This window comes from Antechinus flavipes, chromosome 5 (assembly GCF_016432865.1).
Source record: "Antechinus flavipes isolate AdamAnt ecotype Samford, QLD, Australia chromosome 5, AdamAnt_v2, whole genome shotgun sequence".
Classification (NCBI taxonomy): Eukaryota; Metazoa; Chordata; class Mammalia; order Dasyuromorphia; family Dasyuridae; genus Antechinus; species Antechinus flavipes.
This window is the reverse complement of record NC_067402.1, coordinates 42,371,429-42,386,888: the sequence shown is the minus strand read 5'-3', so window position 1 is coordinate 42,386,888 and position 15,460 is coordinate 42,371,429. Positions and strand designations below refer to the sequence as shown.

Below are 15,460 nucleotides of genomic sequence, written 5' to 3'. Positions count from 1 at the left end.
TCCAGAAGAGGTAGATTTACCAACTTGCTCATCTTCCTTTCGGTGAAGAAATATAATTAGCAAAAGAGAGATACTTTATAACATAAATGCTTATAATAGTTAATAAGGAAATCTTTCATTTTATCAAACTTCTTGTTACCCTGCAGATTTTCTACAGCTCTCGTCACACTCAGAATTGTCAGAGCAATGGTCTATCTCAAGGCTTAATAACCTTAAGTAGGCTGAGGAAACTAGGTACTTGTGCATAAATTGTTATAATGTTCAATTATTGTCAAAATCTAAATGAATTCAGTAAATCTTAGTAAATGCCTATTGTAGAACAGGGCACTGTTTTAGGTGTTGGAGATAGGAGATTAAAACAAAATCATCTCTGCCTTCAGGGAGTTTATAGCTTACTGGAGAAATGTAATACACTCAGATTAGTAAATACAGGACATATTCAGAATAATGAAAGGAAAAGAAGGGAGAAAGAGAGAGAAACAGAGATAGAGACAGAGAGACAGACAGAAAGAGAAACAGAGCAGAGAGAGAGTGCAAGTGAGCATATATTAGGGGCATAATTAGGGAAGTCCTAGTGTGAGAAGTGTCACATGAACTGTGCTTTAAAGGAAACCTGGGGTTCTAAAAAGTAAGAAGGTAGAAAATGGGACATGATATAAGGGAAAACTCTAGCAAATTCAATGAATAAAAACCTGGAGAATGTAGGGAGAAATAGGGAGACTGGAAAATTAGGAGAGAGGCAGATCACATTGGTGTACCTTGTTTTATTGTATTTGCTTTATTGCACTTCACAGATATTGCTGGGGCAGTAAGAGGGTTATTTCTGTTGCTCTTTTAAACAAATTGAAGTTTTGTGCTAATCCTGCATTGAACAGATCTATTGTATCCATTTTGATCATGTCTTAATAAATGGTATGAAATATTGTTATATATACATTTCGACCAGCCTGTTTTCTAATTTTTTAAATAATTTTCGTCCTTTTTTTAAACATTGTATTCTTATCCTAAAAGCTTAAATATTTACATTTGTCAAACACAACATCATTATAATCATTTGCTACTTTGGGTTGTATGTCAGCTCTGTTCCACTGATCCATTTTTCTATTTCTTAGCCAGTCTTAGATAATTTTGTTAATTACTGCTTTATAACATAATTATAATCTTATAATGACACTTTTCATTAATTCTTTTGATAGGCTTGATCTTTTGTTTTTCCAAATGAATTAATATTATTTTTCTATCTCCGTGAAATTTTTGGTAATAATTTGGATGACATTCAATAAATATATTAATTTAGGTAAAATTGTCATTATTAGCATATTGACTCTGCCCATTCATGAACAATTAATATTTATCCAGTGATTTAAGTCTGACTTTATTTATGTTTGTTGTATAAAAGTGTTTTGTAATTATGTTTATGTAGTTCCTGGGTTTGTCTTTTCAGACATACTCCCAGGTATTTTATATAGTTTATAATTATTTTAGATGAGGTATTTTTTACAATCTCTCCTTGCAGAGTTTTCTTGGTGATATATAGAAATGCTGATGATGCAAGTAGGTTTATTTTATATCCTACTATTTTGTTAAAATTTTTATTTCAATTAACTTTTTAGTGGAATATTTGGGATTTTCCAAGTATATCATTATATCCTTTCTGGAGAAATAGTTTTATTACCTCATTACCCATTCTGATTCCTTCAATATCTTTTTCTTCTCTTGTTGCTATTGCTAGTATTTGTAATAGAAAACTGAATAATATTGGTGATAATGGGCATCTTTATTTCACTTCTGATCTTATTGGGAAGGCTTCTAGCCTATCCCTATTACAGATAATGCTTGCTGATGATTTTAGGTAGATGCTTCTTATCATTTTAAGGAAAATCCATTGAGATATGTACTTTGAGTGTTTTTAATAGAATGAGTGTTGTATTTAGTCAAAAGCTTTTTCTGCATCTATTCATATAATCATATAATTTTCATTACTTTTGTTACTAATATAATCAGTCATGTTAATAGTTTTTCTTATGTTAAACCATTCCTGTATTCTTGATATAAATCCCACTTGGTCATCACATATAATCTTTATGATGTATTGTTTTAGTCTCCTAGTTTGTATTTTATGTATCATTCTTTGCATTCATATTCATTAATGAAATTTCTCTATAATTTTCCTTCTCTGTTTTTGCTCTTTCTGATTTAGGTATCAATACCATATTTGTTTCATAAAAAGAGTTAGGTAGAGCTCCTTCTTTATCTATTATTCCAAATAACTATTTAATATTGGAATTAGTTGATCTTTAAATGTTTGGTTGAATTCACTTGTAAATCTGTCTAGTCCTAATGGTTTTTTTTAGTATGAGAAACAAGACCCCAGACTCAGTTTCAAAGTTTGTGATGTTTTATTGATAGAGATTGAAGGATGCAGCCCTTGATTCTCATGAGAAGCAGGAATATTTCCCTCAACGAGAGGGCTGATACAAAAGCAAGTGCAGGCTTTACTAGGTTAGTCCCCTCTCTATTCTCTCCCGTTTAAATTTTAACTGGTCAGTGGAAGGGTTCTTGGTAAGCCCCAAGAATGCCCTCTTCCCTTGCCCATTATGTCTAGATTTGGGTTATTGCTTTCCCCTAGGCAGAGAAGATAATATGCTTGAGCCTCATTAAGCAAACATAATAAAGAAAAGCCTTCTCCAGGTCATTGACCCTCGCTGGTAATTTAAACCAGTTTCTAGCCTAGCCTCCTTTATCAGGACTTTGCTGGTAAGCTTGTTCCTTTTTCTGAAAGGTGATTGGTCAGCAGTGTTTGTTATTCTATATTACCTTGAAACTTGCAACATCTTGTGGAAACTTAACTTGGAGTATTTCTCACATTAAGAAGTTTATTAATGGCCTGTTCAATTTCTTTTTCTAGAATAGTTTATTTAGGTAATCTATTTCTTCTGTTAATCTAGATATTTTTATTTTTATAAATATTTTTCCATTTCACATATATTGTTAAATTTATTGGCATATAATTGGGCAAAATAACTCCTTCCTTTTCATTGTGGCTCCTTATTTTTCATACTATTTTGATTCTCTTTTTTCTCTCTTTTGATCATATAAACTAATGATTTAATCTGTTTTACTGTTTTTTCATAAAGCTAATTTCTAGTTTTATTTATGAATTCAATGGTTTCCTTACATTAAATTTTATTAATCTAGCCTTTAATTTTTAGGATTTTCAACTTGGTATTTAATTGTGGATTTCAATGTGTTCTTTTTCAATTAAAAAAAATGTATAAACAATTCATTAGTCTGCTCTTTTTTCTATTTTATTAATCTACCATGGGTCCTCAAACTTTTAAAATGGGGGGCCAGTTCACTATCCCTCAGACTGTTGGAGGGCCGGACTATAGTAAAAATAAAAACTTTGTTTTGTGGGCCTTTAAATAAAGAAACTTCATAGCCCTGGGTGAGGGGGATAATCGTCCTCAGCTGCTGCATCTGGCCTGCAGGCTGTAGTTTGAGGACCCCTGAATTCTAAGCAGATAGAGATAGAAGTTTTCCTGTGATTATTTGTTTTGCTAGATCCCATAGATTTTGAGGTGGTGTTTCATTATTGTCCTTCTCATTAATAAAATTACTTTTTATTTATATGATTTATTCTTTAACTTACTTATTCTTTAAGATTAGGTTATTTCTTCTCCAATTAATTTTAATGTGTTTCCGTGGTTCCTTATTAAATGTAATTTTTATTTCATTTTGATCTGAAAAGAATGCACTTAATATATCTGCCTTTCTGCATTTGATAATGTTTCTATGCCCTACCATATAGGTGATTTTAAAAAAGGCAACATGTATCACTTAGCTGTGATGTTCCTGTGAGTTTTCATTATAGAGGTGATTAGTGTTTTTCTATTTCTATTTTTATCCTCTTTGTGTAAAACTTTAGGACAATTTTCCTAAATAATCTCTTGAAGCATGGTGTCTAGATTCTTTGTTTAATTTATATCTTTCGAGCAGTCCAATACTTCTTATACTGTCTTCGATCCGTTCTACAGGTCAGTTGTTTTTCTAATGATATATTTCATATTCTCTTCTATTTTTTCATTCTGATTTTGTTTTATTATTTCTTGGGGTCTTATGAACTTAGCTTCTCTTCTGTCAATTCTAATTTTTAAGGCCTTATTTTCTTCTGGAAGGCTTGAACTGTGGGGATGATTCCTCAGGCATTATGGTTTTTGTAAAGTTGTTTTCTAAGCTCTGTCTGGGGGCTCAACCTCAGGCACTCCTCTCCACCCCTGAGCTATGGTTGGGGCCCCTAGTCTTCATGTTACCATCAAGGCTCTTGTTTCCTGTGGTCACTACTGTGGCTGCAAACTTCAACTCACCCTTCTGCCCTGGAACCAAAAATGGGGACTCTGTTCTTCTATGAGTGCCCACAGCTAGCAGGGTCCTCAGCCTTTCTGACCCACTTATTACCTGCTTGCTCCTCCTTATCCACAGCCATAGCCCAGACCATGTCTGGTCAGTGTGCCCATGCTTAGCATCCGGTTTCAGGGGAGGCCCTATAACCATCCTGTGACCCCTGCCCAACAACACTGTCTATGAGGTCAACATTCCCCAACGGGAAACTCCAGCAAGACCTCGATGCCCTTCCATCCACCAGGGCTTACTATTTGTTGATTCAGTGGAGTCTGCTTGGAGGTGTTTGCTCTTCAATTGTACAAAGTAGGGTCTTTCCTCTTAAGAAGAGAGGTGATATTTGTGGAAATATATAGAGGAATTGCACATGTTTAACATATGTTGGATCACTTGCTGACTGGTGGAGGTGGAAAAGGGAGGGGGAAAATAAGAACACAGGGTTTTGTAGGGGTGAATGTCAAAAATTATCCATGTAGTATGTGTATGTATAATAATTATTATTATTATTTTTGCTTTTTGCTAAGGCAATTGGGGTTAAGTGACTTGCCCCGGGTCACATAGCTAGGAAGTATTAAGTGTCTGAGATCGGATTTGATCTTAGGTCCTCCTGAGGTCAGGACTAGTGCTGTATCCACTACATCAACTAACTGCCCCTATGTATATATTTTGAAAATAAAAATCTGTATTAAAAAAATAAAAGATGACAGCTGCTTTACTGCCACTTTAATTTATTTCTGCCTCTCAAAGTTCACTGTTTAGACAATATTTTATATTGTTTGGGGAGAAATTTAGAAGAGCCAGGTAATTTCCTGCCTTATTCCACTATCTTCCAGAATCCTTCTCCAATAAAGTAATTTTATTATTTTTATTTTTAAATTTTTTCTTTTGTTTTTTCTTTATTTTTAACACACATTGCTTGTATGAATCATTTTGGAAGAGAAAAATCTGAGAAAAGGGGAAAAAGGGAGAGATTAAAAAATGGAAAAAAGAAGTGAACATAGTATGTGTTGATTTATGTTCAGTCTCCTTAGTTCTTTTTTTTGGATGCAGATAGCATTTTCTGTTCAAAGTATAATGGGAGTGCTTTGGATCACTGAACCACTGAGAAGAACTAAGTCCTTCATAACTGATCAACACACATTTTTGTATTTTTAGTTCTGCTTGTTTCACTCAGCCTCAGTTCATGGAAATCTTTCCAAGTCTTCCTAAAATCAGCTTGTTCATCTTTTTTATTAACTTTGTATATCACAACTTGTTCAGCCATTCCCCAATTGATGGACATCTACTAACTGTCCAATTTTTTGCTACCACAAAAAGAGCTGCTACAAACATTTTTGCACATGTGGGTCCTTTTCCCTCCAATAAGGTGATTTTCATTAAGGTATATATATTTATGTTAATTAAAATTACTTTATATATAATTTACTTTATATAAATTATTTTTATATATGTGAATGTATATACACACACTATATATATTTATATATTTATATGTAACACTCATTGTTCAGTCATTTTTCAATAGAATCCAACTCTTTGGGGATTCTATTTGGGGTTTCTTTGTTAAGGATGCTGAAGTAGTTTGCCATTTTTTTTTCCAGCTTATTTTATAGATGAGGAAACTGAGGCAAAGTGTTTAATGACTTACCCAGGATGACACAGCTAGTGTCTGACATGAGATTTGAATTCAGAAAGTTGAATCTTCCTGGCTCAAGACCCAGTATTCTCTTTACTGTGGCACCCAGCTGCCCAGGCACAACACTATCCTACATTTAATAAGCTACAGCATAGTATAAATATAACTTACATGCATTGGGAAACCAAAAGAAATTCATATGAAATTTATAGTGATCTGGCACTAAACTCACAATATCTCTGAGATATGTTTATTATATAGGGTCTTAAAAGCCAGGCCCAGGGTTTTATTTTTTTACCCTGGAGGTAATAGTTACTGACAATTTTTGAAGTGTGGGAAGACATGACCACATCAGTGCTTTAGCCATGTGACAGTGTTCCGCAGGATGAATTGAAGAGACAATAGAATAAAGTTAGGATCTAGGCTGGGGGTAATAAAAGCCTGAACTTCTTTCCCATTTTTAATTTTTTTTTTTCCCTAGCCACTGCCCAGTTTTTAATTGTCAAAGCCATTACATGATATATCTCATGGATACAGTTCACTTGCAAAACGAGAATTTGGGATGCCAAGAATAACAACAACAAGAAGGATAACCATAAAAACTAGCATTTATGATACTTCAAGTTTGCAAGGTGCCTTAGAAATATCATCTCATTTTATTCATCTTACAAGCAATTTGGTGGTTCAGCAGACAGAGTTCTGGATATGGAGTCAAGAAGCCCTGAGTTCAAATATGGCCTCAGACACTTATTATCTGTGTGACCCTGGGCAATTCACTTCCTTATCTGCCTTCAAGAAAACCTCAAATGGGGTCACAAAGAGTTTGAAATTATTTAAACACCTTAAGAACAATAACATCCATCTTATATTCAATAGTGTATTATTGATTCTAATCCAAATTTAGCAGTACCTTAGTTGCCAAGGTATTCTAGAAAACAAGTTGTCTTTGTAAATGAATTATTATTTGACAATGTAAAGGATTTTAGCTGAAATATTTTCAATGATGTGTTCTTTTTAGAGAGGTAGAAATTTTCTTCTCATAGATTCACTAACATAGATGAGCAGAGATGAAAACATAATATTACTGATTTACATTTGCTTATATTCAAGTATTTTTATCTTACCAAAAATAGAGTTTATGTTTGTCCTCATCTATTTTTCTGTGTCTTTCCTGAAGTTTATGATAATTATTAATACTTCCATATAGTTCCTTATTATTCCTTTGGTATTTATAGGATCCTTATATCAGTTCCTTCTAATTTAAATGCATTTAAATTTCTAAGTATTCTATACCTTTATCCTTCCTAATTTTTCTTGTTAACTCGATATTTATTTTCATTCTACAAAGCTCTTTCATAACTATTAGAATAAGGAATTATTGAATATTTCAATTTCTAATTTTTCAAAATTTTAAATGATGCTTTTTTCTCAATCTTTTCAAAATTAGCGAACTAGCCTAATTTAGGCCAGACCCATGATGTTTTCCTCTTCCATTGCTAAGACTTTTCTCTAGGCTAAACATCCCTCATACTTTCTGTTTGTCCTAATATGGCATTATTTGAAGGCTGTTCATAATCAAAGTTCTTTTTGTTAGATCCTCATAGCAAACTGGTTAAGCTTTATAGCAGTAATGTTATTGTCATTATTTTATGGATCAAGAAATAGGATTAGAACCTCACACTGGTAGTAAGGCACCATTCTTCACATTTAAATGTAGCCTTAACCACTTTTAGGTAGGTCATTGTGTCATTCTGGATTCTTTCCCTGTTAATTGTAATCTAAGTATATTTTACTATCCATATTATTTCAAGTTTTCTTGGTTTTTACAATGGCACTCATTTGTAAAACATTTGATTGAATTAGGGATGATATCAATATTACTGAAATAGAAGATATATATATTTTATGGAGAAAGTAGGCATAATAGTATCCTCATTTTTATACAATTTAATTTAGTTTTTATTTGCATATTCCAGTTTCCTTCCTCTCTTCACTTTCTCCTCCACTCACTGAGAAAGCAAAAATATTATATTCATTATTCATGTGAAGTCATGCAAAACATATATCTGTGTTAGTCATGTTCTCAAGAGAAGGAAAGGAAAATAATGAAAAGGAAACATATTCTTCAGTCTGCACTGTGAGACTATCAATTCTCTGTATAGATGTCGATAGCATTTTTTATATCATGATTCTTTTGGAATTATGTAAATCATTGCATTGATCTGAGTTTATAAATCTTTCACTTTCACAAGTGATTATCTTTACAATATTGCTGCAGATTTGTAGATTGTCCCCCTAATTCTGCTCACTGCAGTTTGCATCAGTTCATATAATCTTCCTGGGTTTTTCTGAAAACATCTTGCTTGTCATTTCTTATGGCACATTTGTATTCTGTCACACAGTGTCACAGTTTGCTACATTCCGCTTGCTGAGTTAACTAATCCAAGGATAGTAGATGTAGTAATTTTTTAAAAGATAAATGACATTTACTGTAATACAGTTCTTATAAGGATGCAAATGGGTGGTAGATTCCCCCTTAGTAGAGTTTTTTAAGCAGAACCAGATATTTAAAGTGTCTTCTGGTTCTAGTTTGGATATTTCCAGGTTTGTGATGTTAATTCCTCAATGCATTAAGATTAACATTAATTTAAAGAAGAATTACAGGTTTATTGCCACAAAAATAGCTCATCTTGGTTGTTAATAATCTTTAAAATTTCACTGTGGCCTCAATTTACAAGTTAAATGTGTAGTTATTTAGCATGTTAGGGATTCTTTGTTATTCTTGGGAAGATTCACTATCAAAATTGATTATCCTCTGGTTGTGGTGGTTGGAAGAATGACAGAGTCAGGCTGTTTGGTGCCTTTTAATTTGTCTGGAATTCTTTTTGTAAAATAACCTCCATTAATTATTTCAGAACAAATTTGGTTTGTTCTGTAATGTATTTATTCAAAAACACTTGAATCATAGGTTTGGGCCTGGAGAGAATCTTTCAGGCCATATTGTTCTGTGCTTTCACTTTATAGAAAGGAAAATGAAATGTGTGGAGGCCCAAGGTCACACAAATAGTAAGCTGAAGAAATGGAGCTTAGCTCTCTGTCCTCAGATGTTCAGGCCAGCTCTGGCCTGTACTCAGTCAGGCCGGTGATTGGTCACCTTGTAAGCTGAAGCGTAACTATAAATCTACATTGTTTAATATTTTATACTGAGGCTCAGAGTGTACATTAAATACTAATGTTCTTGGTATAAATCACATATGTGATAATTAGATGGCATAGTGAATAACAGTACTTACTTGGATTCAAGAAAACCTGAATTTGAATCTTGCCTCAGGCATTTGCTTGCTCTGTGATATAAGGCAAGTAACTTAATCTCTTTCTTCTCAGGGTTTTATTTTATTTTATTTTATTTTTTTTGTAAAATGGGGGGAAATCTTAACTCACAAGTTTTGGGGAGATTAAAATGAATAATATATGAAATTTTGTTGTAAACTTTGTTGACTATGCTAAATAAATATCAGCTATTGTGGTTAATATTTTCATTTCTACTATGCTCTGTGCCCTGGGCGACTTGTTCTATAATAACCTGAGTTGATTGGGCCAGTGGGAATCTAAACCGAATCTGATTCTAGAAGTATTTCTTTGACAGGCCAGCACTTCTCCCGAAGGGTTTGGGGCTGGAGGGAATACAGGCCCAGGTGGGCCTTATTTTTTCCCTGGAATGATCTGAGCCAGTCTTTCTTTGTAATGCTGTCTTTCAGGTTGTGGACTACATCCTCCCTCCCTTGGTCTCTTTGGTTCAGAGTCAGAATGGTAAGTAGAGCCACCGCTACGCATCCAGAGCTCGCATTCCGGATTTATCAGACGTCCTTGGTCACATTTTTGGTGCGTTTTCTTTCAAGTGGAATGGAGACTCTTCAGTTTGCGGTTGTTGTCCGAGACCACGTCCCTATTGGTCAGCCATGAGGTTGTGGCGGAGGAGGAGGAGAGCATGGATTCCAACTCCAAGCTTCTGTCGCTGATTCGTGACGTCCTGCTTCCCCAGTAAGTATGGCCACCTTGCTGGGCTGGGACAGCCGGGGCGCTGGCGTTCACGGGACTGGGTCAGTGCTGGGGGAGAGCTGGGAGTGTGACCCAGGCTTGCCGGAACATTTCCCGGGTACAGAGAGAGGCCAGAAATGACCACCTGAGGTCACACCGACCTCGTGCCACGCTTTGTCACCTGGTACTGGAAGTTTAGGTGGTGACCCGTTATTGCTCCTCGCAGGCCCCAAGGGAAGCTGTTTCTCTTTAAAGGGCCCGGTTTGGGGGCTTTCATCTGCAAGAACTAGAGCACTGGGGCAAAAGCGCACTAAGCGTGTTCACGACCTTGTCTGGCTAAGGGTTTTCTGGGGCCCAGCTCTAGTCCTTTCGGTACCTTCATCGTCCTGAGTAGGAGAGTTCTGTGTGTGATCCGGCTGTGTGTGAACCAGGGGCTTGATGTCCTGTTGGAAGTCCCAGCAATAAATGTCGGTAATAAAAATCCCCAGGGACTGTGGTCACTGCTGAAATATTTTTGAAAATGACACTCACAGTGTCTGCCGGGCCTTGAGGTGACTCTGGCTCCTGAAGCCTCTTGCCAACAGGGCCATGAAGGGTCCGTCAGGCTAGAAAGGCTGCAGGGGAGCAGGTGGGCCGTCGCCCACGTCTGACCCGAGAGCCGTGAAAACCAGCACGATGAGAATGGGCCTGCCTCGTGTGGCCCCCATGAGCCAGTGCAGGGAGCGGGGTAGTGTCGGAAGATGGGACCCTCCACACGAAGCGCCACAGTTTCTAAACTGTCTGCAAACATTCTGCCCTTGGATTCAAAGGGAGAGGACTTCCTGTTGGAGGAATCAAGCCGTGTATACTCATTTTCAGTGAAATCAGAAGATGGAAAAATATTTCAGACAAATGGAAGCATGACCCACAGATTCTCCTTTGAGAGACAACAAAGGAGTTGGTAGAGTGCAGAATGAATGTGTGAAGGCAGCATATGCACAGATGTATGCGTCTTTCTATACACAGTTATATACATATCTGACTGATGTAAACATTTGTTTTCTTGGCTCTACTAGCTTGTAGTAAGGGCTGTTTTTCCTTTGTTATCAGTTGGGGTGGGAAAAGAGTCAAAAGGAGAGAAGGTGGTTATTTGATGATTAAAAATGCCCATTTTAAAATTTCAAAAAAATATCATACCCAGATTCCTGAGGGAGAAGTTGTATCTAAATCTAGCTGCCTTCCATCATCTCAATAGTAGAAAACAATAAAGGAACACCAAACAACAAAGAGGACATGGGAAAGACTTCATCTCATGGAAAACTTCACCAAAACTTCAACACTGAGAGCACAAACAATGAGGATGTGTGTTTTAAGGCCAGTGCTTGAACTTAGGCCTTTCTTACACTCAGCCCTGTGGTCTACTGCTACATTTAGTGCCTCTTTTTACAGACTAGAAATATAATAATGGGGACTAGTTCTGCAATTTCACTGGTAGAGGTGAATCACAAATAAAGAAATTTGACCAGTGAAGATCAACAGTATTCCTAAAATTTAGGATCTCAGAGTACTAAGCATATATGTGACTTTGTTCAAGTTCTCACAGCCAGTATACATCATAGCTTGAACTATAATACAATAAAAGTAGTACCTAATAATGAAGATATAATCAAAAGATATATTTATTAACTAGCAACTAAATAATGGCTCAGGTAAAGAACAAATCAAATGGTAAATACTTATGTGGAAGAGAATAATAAAAGTGTTAAGTAACATATCAAAATTTATGTAGTGCTGCTAATATACTACTTAGAAGAAAAATATTTCAGGAACAAAAATATCCATCATCTGCATAGAGATAATAATTGGACCCACGGGACATCAAATACAACAAGCAGTATTGTTTCCAGATGACTAATGTTTAAGCATTATTTCTTCTTTCCTATTAAGAAATTAAATTTATTGGAGCAGAAAGTTAAATATGTCAATCATTTTGTTAGATTGTTTTTCTTAATTTTTTAAAACATAATTATTTATTGGAAAGTGATAGTGCTGTCAAAACAAAATATATCAAGACTTTTTAAAAATAAGGGAATTAGGAAGGATTGAACCTACTAAGCAATCAAATAACAGCACCAAAAAAAAATTTGGAATTGGTTGTATTTTAAGAGTCAGGAAATGACTTGTCACCACTACGCAAGTTATTTCTGAAGCAGCTGTGTGTGGTGAAAACACCAAATTATTACAAAAAAGTTAAAAAATAACATGCTAGAAGAAAAACTAAAATGAGAAGATATGATATATAGTTTTGATCAACAGATCAAAGTAAAAGAATAAACAATGACTTAGACTATCACTATTTTCTAAAGAAATTTTACTGCTGCGAATAAGTTTTCACAATTAGGAGACAATGGCAAGCTACAGCCAGCAAATATTTAATGTACTTCCTGAAGAAGAAATCTGGCAGCCATAGGCAACACTGGTTTAGCATAAATTCATTTGTAAAATCTTACAAAGAAAGATACAGAACTACTTCACAAAACAAAGAATTAAGTAAAGGGAAAAAATAGTATGTAGAGAACTTGACAAGAGATTCAATTAAGGTAAATAAGCTCAAGAGAATCTAAGGATGAATCTAGGAGAGCAACAAACTGATAAAACAAAAATCTATTACAATTTCACTAGCTTTGCTTTTATCAGTGATTTTGGAACCATCATATTTGGACTCTTTTAATAACAATCTTTCATATGTTGCCTAAAACTGAACAGGAAGAGTAGGCTATGTTGTATTCAGACAATTGTAGGAATGCTTTAAATATCTGTTTTTTGAACAACAAGATTAAGTGATGATTAAGTGTGAAAGACTTACCTCTTTTCAACAATGAGGTGATTCAGACCAATTCTATCAGATTTTGATGAAGAGAGCCATTTGCACCCAGAGAGAGGACTATGGGGACTGAATGTGGATCACAAAGTAATATCATCACCTTTTTTGTTGTTGTTTGTTTATTTTTCTTTCTCAATTTTTTTTTTCCTTTTTGATCTGATTTTTCGTGTGTATCCATGACAAATGTGGAAAAAACAAAATAAAATGAGCTAGGAGGAAAAAAATTAATTATCCTTTTGTCTTGAGCTCTTTTGCTTTTCAAAATATATTATTTCCATTCCCTTCTATGGTTTGTTGTGGTTATAAAATTATCTTGTGTTATTCAAATTTACTTTATATTTGAAGTTACTCCTTCAAGTCTGTTACAGATAGTGCTGTCATCTAGATTGTCAAAATTGAACATTATGTGTCTTGGAATTCATGGTGTAGGCTTGACTGCTCCCTTCCCTTGGGCTAGGACAATTCCTGGGATGTGGGGAAATTGAGACATTAATGCTCTACTGGTGGAATTGTGAATTGATCCAATTATTTGGTTAGATCATTTGAACTTTGCTCAAAGGGCTATAAAACTGAATATACTCTTTGACTTGATGATACCATCACTAGCTCTGTATTCCAAAAAGATTGTTTTTTTTTTTTTTTAAACAAAAAAACAAAACCCAAAATGGGCCTATTTGTACAAAAAAAATTTGTCAGTTCTTTTTGTAGTGGTGAGGAGGTTGGAAATTGAGGGAATGTCCATCAATTGGGAAAAGACTGAACAGGTTGGGGCAAATGATAGTAATGGAATATTATTGTACTATAAGAAATGACAAGAAGGATGCTTTCAGAAAATTCTGAGAAGACTTACATCAATTGATGCAAAGTGAAGTGAGAGAACACTCACTGTAAACAGTACCATCACTACCAACAATACTATATGACGATCAACTGTGAATAACGTTAACTATTCTCAGCCATACAATTATCCAAAATGATTCCAAAAGACTCATGATGAAAAATACTATCCACTTGCAGAGAAAGAACCGATCACATCTGAATGCCGATAAAAGTATTTTTACTTAATTTTAAAAATGTTTTAAATCCTTTTTTCACAACATAATTAAAATAGAAATATGTTTTGCATGATTGCACATGTATAACCTACATCATCAAACCACAAACTGCTGTCTAAGGGAGAAGGCAAGGGCTCGAGGGAGGCAGAGATTTTGGAATTCAAAATTTTTAAGTAATATTAAAAATTGTCTTTACATAATTGGAAAAATGTTCAAATCCCTCTCAAAACAAAAAAATATATATTTTGCTTGGCTAGAGATCATATGTTCTCTTTTTAACATTGCTTTTTACTTCTGTTCTTCCAAATTATTCTTGCCTCCAATATGTGTCACCAATTACTAAATTGTTCTCTCTTCTTCTTGAGAAAGATTTACTACTATGGATTAAATTTTTTCTACTTTGAAATTATTTCTGCTGGGCAGATCTTAAATTCTTCAATTTGTGTCTTTTTAATTTCTTTCAAGAACCTTGATTTTCTCCTGAATTATTCAGGAACATCCTGCTGTGCTTCCATGCTCTCTTCGGAGGCTTCATCACTTACTGATTCTATTTCCTTGGTCTTATTTAGAGACATTTGAACTTGTTTAGACAAAGGCCACTTTGTTTTCTATTTTAGTAGTTGTTGGGCTAAGATTTTAATAAAATTCTCTCTCTTCCAAGATCTTTGGTAATTTCATTCTTTGTTGTTTTATATTCCCATACTACTTACTTTTTAAAAAGTCTTTCCCTTTGACCACAGAGTTGTTCAAGCTCTTCTCTCTTTGGGGAATTCACTTTCCATTGGCCTTCCTCCCAGACCAAAGTGATTTCTTGGGGTGGGGGGTGGCAGGCGACTGGGCAGCTCATTGCTACTTTAGGCAGAAAGAGCATGCTTTCCATTACTTTTTTTTTATCCATTTGCTGCAAGGAGGGAGGCAGAGTTGAGTTCTGTTGCCACAAAATGACAGGGTATAGGCAGGGACCAAGACTGCCACAGCTAGGAAACTTCCCCGCGCCTTCCAGAGCACAAACCTGGGGATCCCAGGGTGACGTCTGGCCAGATGTTAAGATCTGGGGAGGAAAGAGGGACTGAGAAAGAAACAAGAATTTGGATTAACCGGCCGTCAGTTCACTGTGGTGTTACCTTGTTATTATTCACTTGTCCACGGAGTTGGGAACTCCTCCATTTTCCGTAATCAGCGCTTTCTGCCGAGAACCTTTGTGTCCCGGGTCAGCGGTCCGGCCCACAGTCGCACGGGTGCCAGAGCGCTGAGCCCTGCTCTGTTTCATTTCCGGCTCAGAGGCCGCACTGAGCGCCATGATCTGCAGAGGGAAGGTCACGCTCCCTCCACTCTCCAAGTTAAATCCCGTCGGTGCGGGAGCTGACCTGGAGGCATTCCCCTGGCCGAGGGCGTCTGATTGCATCACTGATTACGTCACTGACAAGCGCGGGAGTTCCCCCCTGCTGACCAAGGAGCCTCGAGCTC

The 15,460-nt window shown here is 35.6% G+C and overlaps 1 protein-coding gene across 3 annotated transcripts in view; it reads left to right on the top strand.

Moving 5' to 3' along the window:
* Positions 1-15,460, top strand: part of ULK4 (unc-51 like kinase 4) — a 627,233-nt gene that overhangs the window by 233,724 nt on the left and 378,049 nt on the right. For all 3 annotated transcript variants that reach the window (XM_051961226.1, XM_051961225.1, XM_051961224.1), the window contains exons 28-29: positions 9,796-9,847; positions 9,937-10,078. In XM_051961226.1, the coding sequence (XP_051817186.1) occupies positions 9,796-9,847; positions 9,937-10,078 (194 nt within the window). The remainder of the gene's footprint in view (positions 1-9,795; positions 9,848-9,936; positions 10,079-15,460) is intronic.